The sequence below is a fragment of the Cydia strobilella genome, chromosome 3, assembly GCF_947568885.1.
Source record: "Cydia strobilella chromosome 3, ilCydStro3.1, whole genome shotgun sequence".
NCBI classification, from domain to species: Eukaryota; Metazoa; Arthropoda; class Insecta; order Lepidoptera; family Tortricidae; genus Cydia; species Cydia strobilella.
The window spans coordinates 12,277,046-12,296,208 of record NC_086043.1 but is presented as its reverse complement, the minus strand read 5'-3'; the positions used below and the strand labels follow the sequence as shown (position 1 = coordinate 12,296,208).

Below are 19,163 nucleotides of genomic sequence, written 5' to 3'. Positions count from 1 at the left end.
GCGCGCTTTAAATTCAATGTCTCATAGGGGCCCACAGACTATCAGTCCGCCGGACGATATCGGCCTGTCAGTTGTTCGGAACTGTCAAATTTTTGTTCTAACTGACAGGCCGATATCGTCCGGCGAACTGATAGTCAGTGGGCCCCTTTGTGCATGCTCGTTCGCTGAAAAGATCGCTCCCAACTAGTACAATCTCACAACTGTACTATTTCGGTCTTTTAGTTCATTTAGTACAGTAGTACACCGAGAGAAACTGAGCATAATAAGCGGCTATCTGCTATCTCGCTCATACTAGCCGGCCGGGCGGGAGCCGTTCGGCCTGAGGTTCGGCCATCTTTGCTCGCACGCGCTCGGCGAGCGGCGAGCCGGCGAGTCGACGTTTAGTTCGGTCGGATCACTCCACTGTGGTCGCTTTGCTGTCTTTGTCACTCCTCGGTCCTCGCTCCCATTTTGTTTCGTTCGCGTGTAGTGTACTAAAACGTACTTAGAGTAGAATCATTACGGAATAGTTCGGTCTAGTACAGTGGAGGGAATCGTGTCTTTTTGATTTTAGTACATGTACTACACAAGCCTCGTCCCTAGTCCCAATGTTGTCCCATCACTCATCCTGTCAATTTTGTCATTTTTGTCAAAACTGTCAAAAACGCTTTCTTAATTTATTGCTTTGCTTTGTTTATTTATATAATTTCCTACTTTTCATTTAGATCTACCGTGTAAATTAACATTATGCCAAGTCAGTTTGAAGAAGAGCGAGTGTGGGAGGGATCCAATCATAACCATTTTGAGGTAAGTTTTTAGCCACTTGTAATGTTTAATGTTGTTACCTATCACTCTATTTGCGTCCTTTTTCATAGTTGTATATTACGGTATTTACAGGAAGACGGCGGGGAAGATGTTATTGAAAATCCAGAAGAAGTGCTACTAGAATGCCTTGAAAAATTTAAAACTCCCGATTATATTATGGAACCGGGTATTTTTGGACAATTGAAACGATACTTCCAAGCTGGCGGGAATCCAGAGCAAGTGATTGAACAGTTATCAATCAACTATAATGCCGTTGCCCAAATGGCAAATCTGTTAGCAGAATGGCTTATACTTGGAGGTACATCTTTTTAAGTTTTACTTGGATGTACCCACCCATATAATTATGTAGTTGAAATTTAAGGCACAACCTTGTGATCAATATTTTCTTTTTTTCATTTATAACAAAATCTATAGAACAAAAATGACTTGCAATTATTTATTTATTATTATTTATTTAAATTATTTACACGGCATCACAGCATAGGCCAATACACCAAATAATTAAACTAGTTACAGGTATACAAATTACAAATACAAAATATATATAAAGTAAAATACAAATAGTCAAGTCAAATGCAAGTGCTGGAAAGCCTATCATCCTTCATCTCACAAAACCTCAGACACTCCTGGCACACATTCGCCCATCTCCACGCAAACAAGTCGCACTCTGGTGCTGATGTCAGGAGTGCATTGAGCAGCGATAACGCGCGGAGGAGTGGCGAGTTTCTATGCGATACTGTGCGCGCTGCCGGCACAGACAATAGTGGACGCGTTCGCGGCCTCAAGCAGACTCGAGGAATATCCGGGACGTACAACCTCAAGACTCCAGCTACCAGTTCCGGGCAGTCCGAGTCACCGCGCAATATGCGACAAGCCGTAGTCAGCAATTTTGTTGGGTACAAAAAGGGGTAGTACCCATATCTTTTTTTGTACAGAAATCTCAAAAAGGCCTTTTGGATTTTCTCTAGAAGTAAGGCGTACGAGGACTCGTACGGGTTCCAAATAATAGATGAAGCCTCAAGCTTGCTCCTCACTAAGGCGTTGAAAACCATCGCAATGGCCCCAGTGTCTCGGAAATCCTTGACATTGCGGATCACGAACCCAAGTTTTTGAAAACAACCTTTAGCGAGTGTCCGCATATGCTCATGAAAAGTAAGGCGCTCATCAAAAACCACTCCAAGATCTTTGACAGAGAAAACTCTATCAATAGTCTCGGTCCCCAGTGTGTACTGGGCAAGAAGAGGGGTAGAGGAACGACTGAATGTACATACACAACACTTCGCTGTGTTAAAAAGAAGCTTGTTTGCAATACTCCAGTTGACCACCGAAGCAATATCGTCTTGCAAAGAGGCACAGTCTACGCTACTCTTAACCTCATAAATAAGTTTCAAGTCGTCGGCATATAGCAAACATTTTGCATACTTGACGACCGATTCCAAGTCGTTAATCATTATCCCAAATAAGAAGGGACTCAGTATCGAGCCCTGACTTACGCCAGATCTGGTATGGTACGGAGCTGAAATAAAACACCCATGTCGAACATACTGTTTTCGATCACGCAGATAACTGGCGAAAAGAGCTAATAACTTTGGCGAGAAGCCTAAAGCATCCAGCTTACTCATCAACACGTCGTTGTCTACGCGATCGAAAGCCTTTTTAAAATCGAAATACACGACGTCCACCTGGTTACCCCTGTCGAGATACTCAGAGATAGTGTCTGTCAATATTAAGAGGTTGGTGTTAACAGAGCGATTTGCTCTAAAGCCATGCTGGGAGTTGGACAAAAAGGGTTTTAACTGAACTGCTAATATTTTATGGACGATAGACTCAAATAACTTCGCCAATGTTGACAGTACAGCTATAGGTCTATAGTTGTCAACACTGGCAATGTCACTAGTCTTCGGGATTGGCGTAACCCTTGTTGTCTTCCACAGCTTCGGATATGTTCCAGTCGAGAGTGATAAATTATACATAAAATGAATAGGAACTTTTAGCTGGTCTATGCATCCTTTGACTATATACGCTGGAATCTTGTCAGGTCCAATAGAACTACTAGCTTTAAGTCTCTTTATACCAGCAATCACCTCCTGAATAGATATGTTTGTAATGTTAATACATTGCGCCGAACCGGTCTGGCTATAGTTTTGAAGCGAATTTACATCTAGTCGAGGGTAATCAGACAGAAAGACGCTAGAGAAAAACTTAGAGAAAGCTTCAGCTGCTTCGACACCAGTAAATCGCTGCCCTTCTAACACGACTTCATTTATGGGGCCCTGGGGGGAAAGCGCCCACAGGGTTTGCAAAGAATGTAGCCGCAGGTTAGTGGAATTGACAAGTGACCAGAGGGCTGGGTCATATCTAGCACAGCGGATAAGCATTGCCATACAATGTGGCAGCCTTCTGGGCATGCTGCCAATAGATGGTGATTTGGGCAAATTTTCTATTTATAGTATATTTTTTCAATATGTTTATTTCGTTTTTAATTTTATTTGTAATTTTTATTTTAAGGCCTTTTATTGTTTGTTGCTTATACTACTTGTTCTTAGGTAAATAAAATGTCAGATTATTTATCTGTGCAGGTGTTAAAGTAACTGAAGTGCAAGCGATGGTTGAAAACCACTTAAAAGATATGATTCTTAAAACATTTGATCCAAAGAAAGCAGATACTATATTCACAGAGGAGGGTGAGGTTGGTACTTTATATAAATAAACTTACTTAAATGTAAAATGTCACTAATATTGTTTTAAAATAAGTTAGTTTAGTATAATATACTCCATTTTATTTTATTATGAATGACTTTGCAGAAGAAAGCATGTTTTTATTAGGATGATTGTTTTATAAGGCACTTGATTGAGAATAATGTTGAAATAATCTCAACAAGTATAATATTCATTATACTAAACAAAATACAATATAAAATGCCCAATTTTCTTACTAGAGAGATTACTTCTGTAAAAAAATAAAAAAATATACAAAAGTTAGGAGATCTAACATTGTATTTACATATTTTGCATTGTTTTTGCTTAACTTACAGACTCCTGCTTGGCTGACTGAGATGATAGAACACCCTACATGGAGATCATTGATATATAGGTTGGCAGAGGAATACCCTGATTGTCTTATGCTTAACTTCACAATTAAGGTAAATATCAAGAAATATACATGACCACACAACCACTGCACAAGAGGGATTGGGCTCGAGTCCTGATGTTGGCCCAAAGCGATTTGAATTCACAGATATATTCCATTTTCGTTTTGATAACCTTCAAGTTTTTTGACTAATATTAGATGAATATAATAATAAATTTTAATTTATCATTTGTTCCCAGTTAATATCTGATGCTGGCTTTCAAGGTGAAATCACTAGCATATCTACAGCAGCCCAACAGATAGAAGTATTCTCTCGGGTGCTCAAGTCTGCCATAGTTGGCTTTCTTCAGAGTTCGGATGATTGGCAAAACAGTGTGAATGAATGTGCAGTAAGTAACTACGAGCCCTGATGCAAATTAGTTCGTCTAGTTCCACACAACAATTGTATTTCTTGTATTTGGATTTAGTTATTGGAGAATATTACCATATAAAATTAAACTACATTAGCATTAGCATTAAATGTTAGTGATTTTTAAACTCAAACATTATTTTTGTACAAACGCAAGTGGTCTCATAACATGGTCTGACTAGACGAAAACATATGCATCGGGGCTCGTACTAACAAGCGGGGTAAAATTGCACAAAAGATCCCTATGGGTCAAAGTGTATCCATAAGGGCCGCCGAAATTATAAGATAACTACTAATTAATTCAATATCTTGACATGTTTCCTGCTAACACCATAGCACTAAAAGTTTTCAATATGCAAACAAACTATTATAGAGCAACATTTCTATAAAAATATGTAAACGGTGTCCACCAGTGACCAAAGCCAAAAGTATGGCAACAGACAAACTCGTATAAACCCTCCCTATTATTCAGAATGTGACTACGTGTCCAAAAGCCTCTACCGTTCTCTAATAACTACAAAAGGAGATATACCTATCTGAAGTCAATATGTAAAATAATTAGTTTGGCAGATACATTTGAAAGCTAACTGTAAAGTTATAGTGTAAGGGCGCTAACCACAAACAATGCCATTTTTTTTAGGAAAAAAAACAGTCACCTACAAATATGTTTAAATTTGTATAGTGCGACATAAAATAGTAGAAATGAAATAAAATGGAACTAAAGATTTCTGTACTAAATTGTTGCCATGTTTAAGCATTTTACGTCAAAAGTGGTCAAAAGTGGCGCGCCAATCCATACTATCCATACTAATATTATAAATGCGAAAGTCTGTCTGTCTGTCTGTCTGTCTGTGTGTTACCTCTTCACGCTTAAACCGCTGAACCGATTTAGTTGAAATTTGGTATACAGATAGTTTGAGTCCCGGGGAAGGACATAGGATACTTTTTATCCCAGAACTCACCCCTCAAGGGGGTGGAAATTTGTATGGGGAATCAATAACCGCTGAACCGATTTAGATGAAACTTGGTATGGGGATAGTTTGAGCTGTGGGAAATGATATAGAATAACTTTTATCCCCGAAATCATCCCTTAAGGGTGTAAAAAATGGGGTGGAAATGTATAGTGTGGACCAATTTGGGGGTGAAAAAGGATGGATTAAAAAGCAGATTTGTTTAAGAATTAAGGTACCCAAATTACTAATTCCACGCAGACGAAGTCGCGGGCAAAAGCTAGTTATTAATAATTTTCTACAATTCTTTGTCGGACTATAGATATACAATTAGACCTATAGTTCCATTAAATATAAAATTGCAATTTGCTTGCATTAGCTCGTTGTTCTATCTCCTACTATTGATACCTGACTACATAAAGTGAATTTTTCAGAAAATGGTTTGCCACGGCGCCCACACATACGTGTACAGCCAGGTCATCGTGCACATACTGTCCCAGGAACCACGCGGCGGTGCTATTATGAAACGGCTTAGTCAGGAAATTACGCGATGTGCACAACAAAGGTAAATTATGTTCATTATAACTAGTGGCTCTGTGAGTTGTATAGACCTCGCGAACCCACATGGCTCCATTATTTGCAAAAATATCAGAAACTGAATTAACAAAAAAGTCTGTATAGTTATATAACCTGCTCACAAAATATGACACATCTTTGTCGCCATAAAAATAAGAAAATGTTCTTGGCTACTTTGGCTTTGGCTGTCACTATTTATTTGATGCTGAACGTACGCAATGTACTGCGGCAACCACATACCAAGATTACCCCGCATAACATGAATGAACAACATGTGCAGCGGTCACGACGTGACGCCCATCACGCTGGCGCTGACGACGGGCGACAGCTGGCGCGGCGCGCGCACAGCGCTGGCCGCCATGCTGTCGCGCGGCGCGCTCAACCCCGCCGACATCTCCGTGCTGTTCCGCGTCTACACGCAGCCCGACCCGCCGCCCGTGCACTTGCTGCGCATCCCGCAGTTCCTGGGTACGTGTGTGTGTGGTCCCGGGTGACTGATAGTGCACGGCGCTGGCCGCCATGCTGTCGCGCGGCGCGCTCAACCCCGCCGACATCTCCGTGCTGTTCCGCGTCTACACGCAGCCCGACCCGCCGCCCGTGCACTTGCTGCGCATCCCGCAGTTCCTGGGTACGTGTGTGTGTGGTCCCGGGTGACTGATAGTGCACGGCGCTGGCCGCCATGCTGTCGCGCGGCGCGCTCAACCCCGCCGACATCTCCGTGCTGTTCCGCGTCTACACGCAGCCCGACCCGCCGCCCGTGCACTTGCTGCGCATCCCGCAGTTCCTGGGTACGTGTGTGTGTGGTCCCGGGTGACTGATAGTGCACGGCGCTGGCCGCCATGCTGTCGCGCGGCGCGCTCAACCCCGCCGACATCTCCGTGCTGTTCCGCGTCTACACGCAGCCCGACCCGCCGCCCGTGCACTTGCTGCGCATCCCGCAGTTCCTGGGTACGTGTGTGTGTGGTCCCGGGTGACTGATAGTGCACGGCGCTGGCCGCCATGCTATCGCGCGGCGCGCTCAACCCCGCCGACATCTCCGTGCTGTTCCGCGTCTACTCGCAGCCTGACCCGCCCCCCGTGCACTTGTTGCGCATCCCGCAGTTCCAGAATCCTTCCTCAGGCACGAGTGTCCGCGGCGGTTGTACGTCGTGCACTGCCCGCGCCGCCCGCGCCCGCCTCGTCGCTCGTTGCGCGCGCGCTGATGGGGCGGGGCGACAACCGCCGCGGACACTCGTGCCTGAGGAAGGATTCCCGAAGAATCCGAACATGTCACCAAAAGCGACTAAAAATAACCATAAGTGAGTGAAACCGTATTGATCTAAATATTTTGAAATATGTCTCACGATAGTTTAATTTCGATTAAATAAGTTTACTTTCCCTTTTTAGAACTCCTGGTGGACGCCTTATTTAAACTAGGAAGCAAGCTAAACCCTGAGCACAAGTCGAAGTACATGTACTTGCTGGCGTACGCCGCGAGCGTGTGCGAGGGGCACGCGGGGCGGCCGGTGAAGGACGAGCTCAAGGCCACGGTGCAGGCCATCGAGAAGGTGCACGCCGTGTGTGGCAGCTCCGCCAGCTCCAGCGAGCTCGTTGCTGAACTACCTACCCTGTATCACTGTATAAGGTGAATAACATCCCACCAAAAACATTTTCATGTAAAATGTTGCCAAGATGACCATATAGCTCGCACTGTCAAAAAGTTATCATGCAGACCTCAGTGTAGAGCCAAGCTTCTAACTCTACACGCCCTAACTATACAAGCCCTAACTTCACAAACTCTACACCTTAGTCAAAATATGTGGCTTGGCAGATATAGTCTGGCTAACCAATCCGTCAGTAAAAAAAGAAAACATTTCAAAATGTATGTGGACGATCGGCTTTCACACCTTCGTTTTTGAAATTTGCTGATTAAGTTGGCTTGCCAAACTATATACCTACTTATCTACACTCAATCATGGACAAATTTAGAGGAACGCAAGAATAGTACATTTCGATGCTAGTGCGGAAAGTATGTCATTACTTCATGAGTACCGAGATATCTTGCTACGAGCCGTAGGCGAGTGGCAAGACTCGGGACGAGTGAAGAATAACATTTCCGCACGTGTATCGTACGACGTTTTTTAATACAGTTGCGAAAAAATAAGTAAGGAAAGGAAGAAAAACAACAAGTAAGGAATAAAAACAATATCGAATGTTGCCTTTGGAACCTTAGCTTGCGGTAAGAAAAACCGCCTCTTACACCTTCCATAGCTATTCCGTTCCATTCAGACAAGTTTTCAATATTAAAAAATAAACGTGTTATAATGATGAAGAGGTAGGTAAGTAATAAAATATGAAATATGTATATTTTTCGTATACTTACAGTAACAGTAGGTTTTTATGTTGATTACGACGTTTAAAGGAAACTAATATTAACACTCATCAATAAGTAGTCATGAATTGGAACAAGTATAAATTAAAAAAAATTGGAAAGTAAAAAGCACTAGTTCGCGAATACCAACTTTCCGTACGCTGAACAGCTACGTAAAGTAGCACTTTTTGAGCAACTGTATTAAAAAAAAGTTTAATTACTATATAGTTGGTCAAACCAATTTGTCAGTCAGTAACAACCATGAAAATTATACTCATCCCTTTTTTTTGGGCGCTAGTACACTAGTGCAAAACAAAGATAGTATGATTTTTTCTGTCTATGTTTGAAATGAGACAGTCCTTTGACCAAGGGCCTGACACTCTTTGATAGAGAAAGATAGTCTTATTGCGATTCCTATAAGGGGAAAGAGAAAATAGTGCCATGCTTTGTCCTTATCACCGACCGGGTGGCATCATATAGGTAGGAGGCGATGGCGACATACCGAAATTTATAAGAGTGAAAGAGAAAAAATCCTATGCTGCCCAAATTTTATATGAATATTCTTTCTCTTACCCCCGGTCGCTCGGTGGCGCGTCTATAACTACTTGTATATACTATGTCTATGCCTTTGACAAACTATAATTTCGATATTACTTTAGGTGCTGTAATCCAGTAATTAAACCTTTTTTTGCGTTCCTCTAAATTTGTCCATTAATATATTACTTTACTGAGTGGAAGCTTCAGTGAATAAAATAATTGACTCTTCTTCCTCGGAAAACAACTGTGATATGATGCGGTTTCATCTGTTGTTAAATCGGCATAGATGCTCTGAATATATAATTCCGAACGAAATAGACCAGTCTTTTTTAGGGTTCCGTACCCAAAGGGTAAAAACGGGACCCTATTACTAAGACTCCGCTGTCCGTCTGTCTGTCACCAGGCTGAATCTCATGAACCGTGATAGTTAGACAGTTGAAATTTTCACAGATGATGTATTTCTGTTGCCGCTATAACAACAAATACTAAAAAGTACGGAACCCTCGGTGGGCGAGTCCGACACGCATTTTTTAATTAATCCGGTTTTTTAAATTAATATGTACATTTAGAAAAAAAAGGTTCACACAACATACGAGTATGTAACTTTTGCGAGTGCCGCCGATACGAGTAGCTTATTTTAGAGTGACTATAAGCCATAAAGGGGACGTCATGGTTTGAAATGTTCTGATAAAATGTAGTAACACACTATTGTATAATACATGATCAAACGAACTTCAAAGTGAAGTTCGATCAGTATTATATGAGTAAGCTTCATTCGAAGATATAAAAACCAGGTAGTCCTTTAACCTACTAGGCAACTCATCGCATGTTTAAAGTAGGTAGCAAAAACTTTAACTCAAACAGGTCTATCCCTACTTTTTCACCTAGTCTTGATGGGGCGCGCGGCTTGCCGCCATTGCTCATTATTTTTAGAGACTTTACTTTCTAAAGCAAAACTTTCTTTCCGGGTATAGGGGAGGGAGGGTAGTTATATCTTCGAATGAAGCTTACTCATATAATACTTTATTTCAATTTCAATAACACAACTAAAAGTTACATTAAGTACTTATAAATAGGTAAGGATGGAGGTACATACATCAGTCTGATTTAGGTACTGATTTGAAGTGAAGTGTGAAGATTGAACTTCACTTTGAAGTTCGTTTGATCATGTATTATATTTCTCAAGCTTCATTCTTCAGATATAAAAACCAGGTAGATGTTAAGAGTTGAAAGTTTTGCTGCATTCTTTCCCATTATCAATATTATCATAGCATATTTATTTCTGAAAACATATTTGTAGGAATAATTATCTACCATGTACATATGTGTATGTTATACACAAGTTTACTGTTCCAATTGAGTTATAAGGCATTGTTAAGAAGCACGGGAAAGTTTAGCAATGCAGGTTCAAAAAGGTATACATATATTAGGTATAGCCAGGTTGTATATGTATATATATATATATATATATATATATATATATATATATACTTTTACGTATTAGGATATTTAAACAAGATCTAATTTGTTCTTCATAAAACCTAATTGACTAAGATTCCATACAATTTGTGGTCAACTTTGCATTAAGTTTAATTCGATTTGAAAAAGTTTAATACGAGTAAACTCATAAGACATATGACCTTTTGTGAAATGTATTAAAATTCACTAGCAGTAGCAGCACTGACAAGATTCAGGCTCGTCTAAGTGTAATTATCTACGAAGATAAGACGTAATTTAGGCTAACGATACAACCCAGCGTTACCTCCAGACAGGGTGGGGTACGCTGTGGCTGTGATGTCTTTCCCCGCGTCTTGACGCTTATGACGCGTAGGCCGTGTGATGTCTGTCTCACGACGACTCATCCTGTTTACGATGATCTCTGAGCAGACGACGACAATGAGAAAATTCAGTTATTAGGCGCGTGCACGCGCAAATCGGCTTACAGCAGCTCCTGATCAACGAATAGTGACACGACGTGCAATGGACAAAGACTCACGCGGCCTAGCGCGTTTTCGAGAGCTTCAACTTAACAAAAAAACATGTATTTGCTCGAAACATGTCTAACGTCGTTTTTAAGTCCTTTGATTTACCCAAGAAGAATTATATTTTGATTTTTATCAAATTAAAAAATCCACCACGTTCCTGAAATCTAAAAAATATATGAACGTGCATAAATTATGCTTTCTGTTCAGTTATTAAGCATAAAGCATGTCATATGTGTGGCATCACCAAAGGTATTCTAAACAAAAATAATTTATAAGACTAGCAGTCTACTCAGCTTTCGAAGTAATCTTTCAAATAAGATTGTAATTTACTCAAACTCAAATGTTTATTATTGCGCTCATATTACATATAATGAATGGGCCAAGGTCCATTAATGGTAACAGAATATTTATTTATCATTTAATTATATATACGTACCTAATATATTCGAGCTATTAAAATGCATAATAATATCCAGTTAAACCCGAGTAGGTAAAATCAGCGTTTAACAAACATCATTAGGAATTAATTTAGTATACATTTATAAATGGCTGCATGTGACGAGTACCTTTAAATAGAATATATAAATGATATGAACCTTTTTTATTTTATTTAAATTACTCTTATTGACCGCAAGGCGCGATTGACCATATTTTCACAAATATTGGTGTAACGGCTTCTATTCTCGCAGCGCGAAAGCACAGCAATCAAACGCAATCAATGAAATGAAATGAATATCAATCCACAGAAATTCAGATATTAAGCATCAAATCTAAAAACTTATGCCCTCCATTCAAGTATTCGCTCTGCGAGGAACGAGAGACTGTGCGACGTAATTTTGTATATTTTTAAAATGTTAACATTAAAGCCGGAATAATAATAAAAAAAATTGCCTTTGCTGTATTGCTACTATGGTTGTATTGAGAGTTCAGAAAACAAATCTTATATTAAGTGGATTCATCAATCCATGACTTATATCATGAATGTGCTATATTAATGACATAGCGGTATTGCAAGTCCCCACCAACTACAGTTACTAAACTTATAATATCAAGGTACATATATTTTAAACTTGGCAAAAACGTATTGCATGGTACCATCGTATTCGTATTGATGATGGCTGAAAGTGTATCGCGACCGACACATGAGAGTTGAACCATAGGTGCATTCGTCATTTATTGATTTTTTACGGTTTCTATTAGCTTCTTAATTATGTATTTATATTTTATGTGCATAATCTGAGGGTGATGTACCGAAACCGCTTTATCATTAACTCAGTTAGATGATACTCTAATGGTCACTTTGTCAGGCTTCGGCATGAACTTGTATTTATGAAGAAATAAGCGTAAAACGTGTTTGCGTTTGTTTCTTAGCTTTAGTTGTAAGTTTAGTTTTTTGCATGCCAGATGCTGGTGAAATATGTGTTACTTATGTATAATATTGTCTGACCACCTTTTGTACCATATTTCATGCAAAATAAAGTTATTTTCTTTCTTTCATATTCAGTACTCACAAATTGTTTCATTGGGTTTATTAGATAGATAATGATGAATAAACCCATTTTCCTGTAATTCAATTCAGTTAGGTGTCTTTGTTACAATTGGATGATTCAAATTATTTAATTATTCAATATCACTTAAAAAAGTAAAATCATATTTTTAAACAGACACAAGGTACTTAGATACTGACATCGCCTATGCCTTTAAGCGATCACGGTATTATAAATATATTTATATTTTTATGTATCCCATAACAATATTGGCGTACGTATCCCGATAATTTGTATGGTTATATGCATATATAAACATTCAAAAATAGTCACCAAAATACTTAGTTTATTCCATTTCATTTGTGGTAAAAGAGATTTTATCCAGCTTAAGTTTAGGAATTTCGATCAGATTCACATCACGTGACGTGATGTAGGTACACCTATTTAGCAATTCCCACTTTTAGAGACAAGTTATACTTATGTGGGTAATATAAAAACAATATAGGTACTATTGTATTGTTTCAATTATAAATTTACGAGGTAGTCTCGTGTTTATTCAAATTCAACCTCTGGGCGGATAAAAGTACCGTACTATGGGTTAGGTGTGAGTAAAATTTATTCTGTCACCTATAATTGGATATTAAAAATCCAAATATATTTTATATGTAAGGATTTATTTTAAAAGGCAATGTTTTCTCGTTCCGAACATTTCGGCAGCTAGACCGACGTGTCTCCGACACGCACAAATCAAAAATGAACCGCGGAGCGCTGGTGAAAAAATTTAAAAGAAATATTTTTAATTCGAGGGTAGACTTCGAATGTTTTTCAAAATAAAACCCGTAAGGTTTTAGATTACATAAATAGGCCTACATGAATAAAGTATATTTGAACTTGAACTTAAAAGATAATTCTTTATTGCCCATAGAAAAACTTGAACTTGGTGTTTTAAAATGTGCGTGGTTTTGATCGAGAACCGCTATAGATTTATTAAATTGTGTTATGCATTGCTATCGTGTTCTCACGGCCAACCCCAAGCAAGTTCTATCTTCGTGACGACTCTAGGCCGCCCCCCAGGTTTATAGTTACCAGTCGTGGACTCACGGCCCACGCGGTACTAAGTAAATGCAAGGTATTTGATCACAAAGTGTAAGTTTTTTACAAAAATAGTTATAATAGTTACACTTAAGTATCTGATTTTTCTTCAAGATCTGAAGAATCTATTATCACTCGGCAATTTTGCTTGAGTTTTTTCTGTTGGGCCATCTAAAACCAAATAAAAAGAAAGCCTCCCTCGTCTCTTTAACACAACACAATATGATTATTTAGGGCCCTTTGTTTCGTTGCGCGCTGTCCGATCTTAATTAAACCTTTGGTTGGTTCACGACCAACCCCCGGGCGCAATCGATGTTCGAAGTACGAACAGACTTTCCATCGTGTTGGTTCACGACCAACCCCCAAGATAATTTTTTCATTCGTGTTGGTTCACGACCAACCCCCAGGATGATTTATTCCTTCGTGTTGATTCACGACCAACCCCCAGGATGATTTATTCCTTCGTGTTAGTTCTCGACTAACCTCCAGGATGATGAACAATTTCAATAACAAATATATTTTATATTGCACAACGAATACGAAACGAATAATCCCAGCTTACATCTCGTATTCTCGTATAAATCGTATAATGTCTGCACTAAGTGCACTACGTATAGGCATTTTAAACGACTTTGAAACAAAATTATGATTTTACGTGCGTTCGTTGCCTCGCAAGAATAAAGAATGAGCAATGGCGGCAAGCCGCGCGCCCCATCAAGACTAGGTGAAAAAGTAGGGATAGACCTGTTTGAGTTAAAGTTTTTGCTACCTACTTTAAACATGCGATGAGTTGCCTAGTAGGTTAAAGGACTACCTGGTTTTTATATCTGAAGAATGAAGCTTGAGAAATATAATCCTATATTTTTGTATGATTCCATGCATTGTAGATTTCCAGTAGTAGGCATGGGTGTACTGGTATGGGTGGAGTGTGTCGTGACAGAGCCGTCGTACTTCAAGCTGTGCACGGAGCACTGCCCTGTGCACCTGGCGCTGCTGGACGAGGTCGCCTCCTGCCACCAGCTGCTGCATCACAGGCTGCTGAGGCTGCTCGTCCACTTGTTTCAATCTCCGCAAGACGAATTGGAAATCTTAGTGCAGGTGACTCATACACTTTCGGGAAGAGAAGAGACGCCCTTCTTCTCCGTCATCCGTTTCTGAGTGTATATAACATCCCAAGTATTAAAAAAATAAGGTGTTGATGCAGATCGGTTAACTACTGTTGATTAAGCTTGCCAAAAATCGTTGAAATACTCAATTCATACTTAAATATAAAGTTACTTGAAAGCGCGAAGGATATTTTTGACTGCGTACGCCAAACATTTACGAAAAAACTAACAAGCAATATTAAAATAGACATCATTGGATTCAGACATTCTACAGACCCATACCAGCCTATTTATTGTAAAGTGAGGCTCGCGAACCGCGGCTTTTGTACACCTTTGTATACCGTAAGAAATACAAGTCGCTGTTTATGTTAGTTTCAACCTGCGGCAACGGCAACTAAGAACACTCGTTGTTGACTCGGTCTATAAATAAATGATAAAATAAAATAATCTTTATTGCAACTTTAAATTATTACTTAACATTGGTTCCTGGCTCTCAAAGTAGGTTTCCCTGTGTCTCAAGAGCCAGTTCCTGCCCGATTACAAGCGTATGGTTACAATGTTAGACATTTTATAATATAATTTTAACAATATTTAAATTAGAGAAAGAAGTGAACATTTGAGACTATGGATTATGTGTATGATTTTTGGGATATGTGTGTGTTTCTGTGTGTAACGCGCGTGTGTCTGGTTATTTTGGATTGTACTAGAACACGCTTCGTAATAACTCTTCTGCTTCACTATAGTTTAATGATGTTAACCAAATCTTAATTATGTTTTTTAATTGAAAATTACTAATGTTATTGATATTAAGGGTTTTGTTTGCTTTATTATATAAGTATGGAGCCAAGAAAGAAAAATGCGTTTTAGACCATGCACTATTACAGCGGGGTACTGGGTAGTAAGCTATGCGTGTGTTGCCAATTGTAATTGTCTGATTGTAGGGGCTATTAGTCTGTGGTATCTTCGCAGTGTTTGGTAAATAAAGTGTGCGTACACTTAAAACTTCTGCTATATTAAAAAGCAGCTCAGTGGGGTATCGATATGGAAGATAGAACATTACTTTGAAAACTACTCGTTGTGCGCGCTCGAGCTCTATAAGATGTGTTTTGGCTGCACCACCCCAAGAGCATATGCAGTAGCTCAAGACACTTTGGCATAGGGCATCATGTCTGCAGTAAGAGATTGTGATCCGCCACCATTCGCAAGCTTTTAAATATAAATATTAGTTTTCGGATTCTCTTAGCAGTGGTAGATATATGGGGACCCCATTGCAATTTATCGTCGATGACAACGCCAGGATATTTAATTGTAGCTATGGCAAAAGTATTGTTGTTATTTGAGGACACTATAATTGCAATGTAAACATATAAAGTAATACTTTTCTTATGAATCTATACTGCAAGAAGAACAGCCACATCATCCGTGGTGGTAGAGTAATCCTATCATAAAGCATTCTCTGTAAAATTTGGTCTCTAACAAATGTTATATAATTTCAAAAGGACAGATAAGGACGATCAAAGGCATTTTAGATTTGTCTGCCGTCTATAAATAACGCAATTTTTGTACTATTATATTATAGCTGGAGTTGAAGAAGATGCTTCTGGATCGTATGGTGAACCTGCTGAGCCGCGGATGCGTAGTGCCCGTGCTGCGCTACATCAAGCAATGCTGGCAGAGGGGCGACACCGACATATCCTTGATAAGATACTTCATCACGGAGGTAGGTCTCTCTACTGTACTGTAGTGATACAATACAACTTCGTTTGAGGGTGCTTCTGAGTCGTATGGTGAACCTGCGTGGTGCCCGTGCTGCGCTACAGGGCAGTACATCAAGCAGATTTTATATTATAACCTTTTTGGTACAGACCCCTACATTTTCGACGTGTTCATTCAATGGACGCAATGAGATTAGGGATGATGACACATGTTGAATTTTATAACAAAATCTAGTAACATAGATAGCAAATGAGCAATTTATCACAATAATGTAGATATTAAAATAATATATGGAAATAATACAAAAATACAGGACGAGTTTTAAAATTTAAGTAATTTTTCAACTTCCAAAAAGGAAAAAAGTAAGGGTACCATTCAATAGCCGGGTCCACACATAGCTAGCATACGCGCGAGGCAATTTCCTCGCGCACTAAACGGCCAGTGTAGACGTGCCTCGGCCGAGGCGCGCGTTGTATCGACATTTTAGACGTGCCTCGCGCGCGCCGCCTCGGCCGAGGCACGTCTACACTGGCCGTTTTGTGCGCGAGGAAATTGTCTTTCGCGTATGCTCGCTATGTGTGGACCCGGCTAATTCCTTACATTTTATCCAAAAAAAGATTGTACGGCAACTATATGCATAAACGCAATATTTCACCGACAAAAACGAACGAACAAATTTCCTTATTTTGTCCATACATTCAAAATGGGCTCTCAGTGAACTTGACGTCACGTTCACTTATCGTTTTGTTTGGAGCGTTGCGTGAGTGAAGTACGACTGTCGGACTTTGACTATCATTTCTGACTTTGTATCTTTAATGCAATGGGTCCCATATAGACATTTGATCCTAAAAATAAACCTGATCGATTAATACCATTAATGAAAATTTGTCATCTAGCCTATTATGTTGCCACCTTCCAAAATCGGAATTAATGTAACTTAACGTCAATGTCACTCAAGCTATTTAAGTGCAAAGCTCAAGTGCCCGAAAGTGCTCCTATACACACTGTTCATGCTCGCGTTCTAATAGATAGGTTTATCTTAATACTTTCCGACTATTTAAATTTACTTATTTATTGTACGCAGGTTTTAGATGCAATAGCGCCTCCGTATACCCCCGAGTTCGTTCAACTAGTTTTGCCAATGGTTGAAAATGAAGAAATCACGGGTACCATGCGCGCGGAAGGAGAAAATGACCCAGTTTCAGAGTTTATAGGTAAGTTTCTTTAAAAAAATGTGGATATAAAAACAAACCATTCAATAGCTACCTACAGTCTGGAACAAAGAGTAGAAATTAAAAAGTGGCAACACTGTAGTGTCGTCCCTTTTAAATCAATCTAAGAAAAACGGGACGACACTACAGTGCTGCCACTTTATAGTGATTATGATTATCACCTGCAATGTTTCGATCAATAATTCCTCGCAACTTGCTTTTCAAACAACATGTCAAGAGACAAAATCTTCCAAAGCACCCTAATAACTCTAATAAGCCCAGTAGCTGTAGGTTAGATACTTTTGAGACCAAAACAAGCAGTTTTGAAAATTGAATTTTAAGATAAAAAATTAAAGGTATAGGTTTGCATTCAGTTTAAATTTGCTATACCGCTAATGAGGGCTATCGTTTTTTTGCTCACCAGTTGGCGCCTCTGTTGATGGTGGTCCAAAAGACTAAAGAACAGCTGTCAGTCATTGGAGTGACAAGTGACATTTGACATTTCGAATTATGGAAAAGACCACCATCTACACTAGCGCCCCTAGCGGCGAATTCATACGCGTTAGCCCTCATAAAACCCCATTTAAGAGATTATTTCGAGCTTATGTCTGCTATGTGGTATAAAAATCCTTCTATACCGAATTTTCATAGCATGAGTGGTCTGTCCAATGACACATTATCAATACGTCCAAAGAGGCACTTTTGTCGTACACATAGCCTGTTCTTAAAATTATAGTGATCAAAAGATGAACACGAAAATTATGAATTGTTATTTATATAGTTTATGTTTTATTTTCAGTCCACTGCAAAGCACATTATGTGGTGGTATAACACAAATGAAGATACAGTACATGATCCCAGAAATGAATTTTCTACTTCCCTAGTATATTTAAGTAATATAAGTAGAATAAAGATCTTTAAATTAACCCTTAGCGGCTTTTCTTTCATAGTACCTTTTCAAAGCTTGCTCAAACACTTCACCCACAGTTCTTTTCTTCCAAATGTCTATTTTGGGTTTAGTGGCTGGAGCCACCTCTGCTTTTGACTCAACTAACGTTTCTTTGACCTCTTGTTTTGGCGGCGTCCTCACTTCAGGTGCATCAGTTCTGACATTCTCATTCTTCTCCACATTTTTCTTTGTCTTTTTCGCTTTCGTCTTGTTTGTTTCATCATCTTCACTTGAAGAATCAATTGAAAAATCAGAGTCTGCATCTATATTATCCTCAATCGGTTTGGGTTTTTTAAACGACCTTATATCAGCAAGATTTACACGGTTAATTTCATCATCAGAATCCACAATTTCTCCCTCAGACAGATGTCCGTCATTTTCTGCAGATAACTTTCTTTTCCTATAAGACCTTTTCTTTGCTGCATCTTCATTATCTTCATTTTTAGCTTTACACTTATTTTTAAACGTTTCATCTGCATGACTGTCCTTTGTTTCCGCTGGTTCATCTAATACCTTGTCTGAACCCAACTTCTGCTCATATAAGTGGCGATAAAATCCTCCTGCAATAAGAAAGGCAAAAAAATCAGTAATACACACGATTTTAGAATCCAACAGTCACGAGATTACCGCGTTGTTGTATAAATCTTTTAACTTTTAAAGACTTACACTTATATTCTCGATCGTATTTATACAAAAAACTATTTAAACTGTTGTAAGCTAATTCTGGATTATAATCATTTTCTTGCATTGTCCCGGCATTTTGCCACGGTTCATGGGAGCCTGGGGTCAGCTTGGCGACTAATCCCAAGAATTGGCGTAGGGTAAACTAGGCCTTATTGGGATTAGTTTGGTTTCCTCACGTTTTCCTTCACCGAAAAGCGATTGGTAAATATCAAATGA

The 19,163-nt window shown here is 39.3% G+C and overlaps 2 protein-coding genes across 3 annotated transcripts in view; one reads left to right on the top strand and one right to left on the bottom strand.

Annotated features, from left to right (window-relative positions):
- Positions 1 to 477: 477 nt before the first annotated feature.
- On the top strand, positions 478 to 18,240 carry LOC134755928 (negative elongation factor D). Its single transcript, XM_063692616.1, has 12 exons — positions 478 to 786; positions 877 to 1,102; positions 3,384 to 3,493; positions 3,840 to 3,947; positions 4,135 to 4,284; positions 5,689 to 5,819; positions 6,111 to 6,298; positions 7,217 to 7,454; positions 14,169 to 14,379; positions 15,967 to 16,107; positions 17,188 to 17,317; positions 18,114 to 18,240. The coding sequence occupies exons 1-12, from the start codon at positions 727 to 729 to the stop codon at positions 18,143 to 18,145; spliced, it is 1,725 nt and encodes a 574-aa protein (XP_063548686.1). The 5' UTR covers positions 478 to 726; the 3' UTR covers positions 18,146 to 18,240.
- The window catches only part of LOC134755915 (nuclear speckle splicing regulatory protein 1), a 283,664-nt gene continuing 282,602 nt past the window's right edge, over positions 18,102 to 19,163 (bottom strand). For both annotated transcript variants that reach the window (XM_063692600.1, XM_063692599.1), the window contains one exon: positions 18,102 to 18,823. In XM_063692600.1, the coding sequence (XP_063548670.1) occupies positions 18,237 to 18,823 (587 nt within the window). In that variant the 3' untranslated portion in view covers positions 18,102 to 18,236. The remainder of the gene's footprint in view (positions 18,824 to 19,163) is intronic.

Coding starts and splice junctions, on each gene's coding strand:
- LOC134755928 (XM_063692616.1), top strand. CDS start 727: ATGCCAAGTCAGTTTGAAGAAGAGCGAGTGTGGGAGGGATCCAATCAT. Junction 16,108..17,187: donor TAAGATACTTCATCACGGAG/GTAGGTCTCTCT, acceptor TATTGTACGCAG/GTTTTAGATGCAATAGCGCC. Junction 17,318..18,113: donor CCCAGTTTCAGAGTTTATAG/GTAAGTTTCTTT, acceptor TTTTATTTTCAG/TCCACTGCAAAGCACATTAT.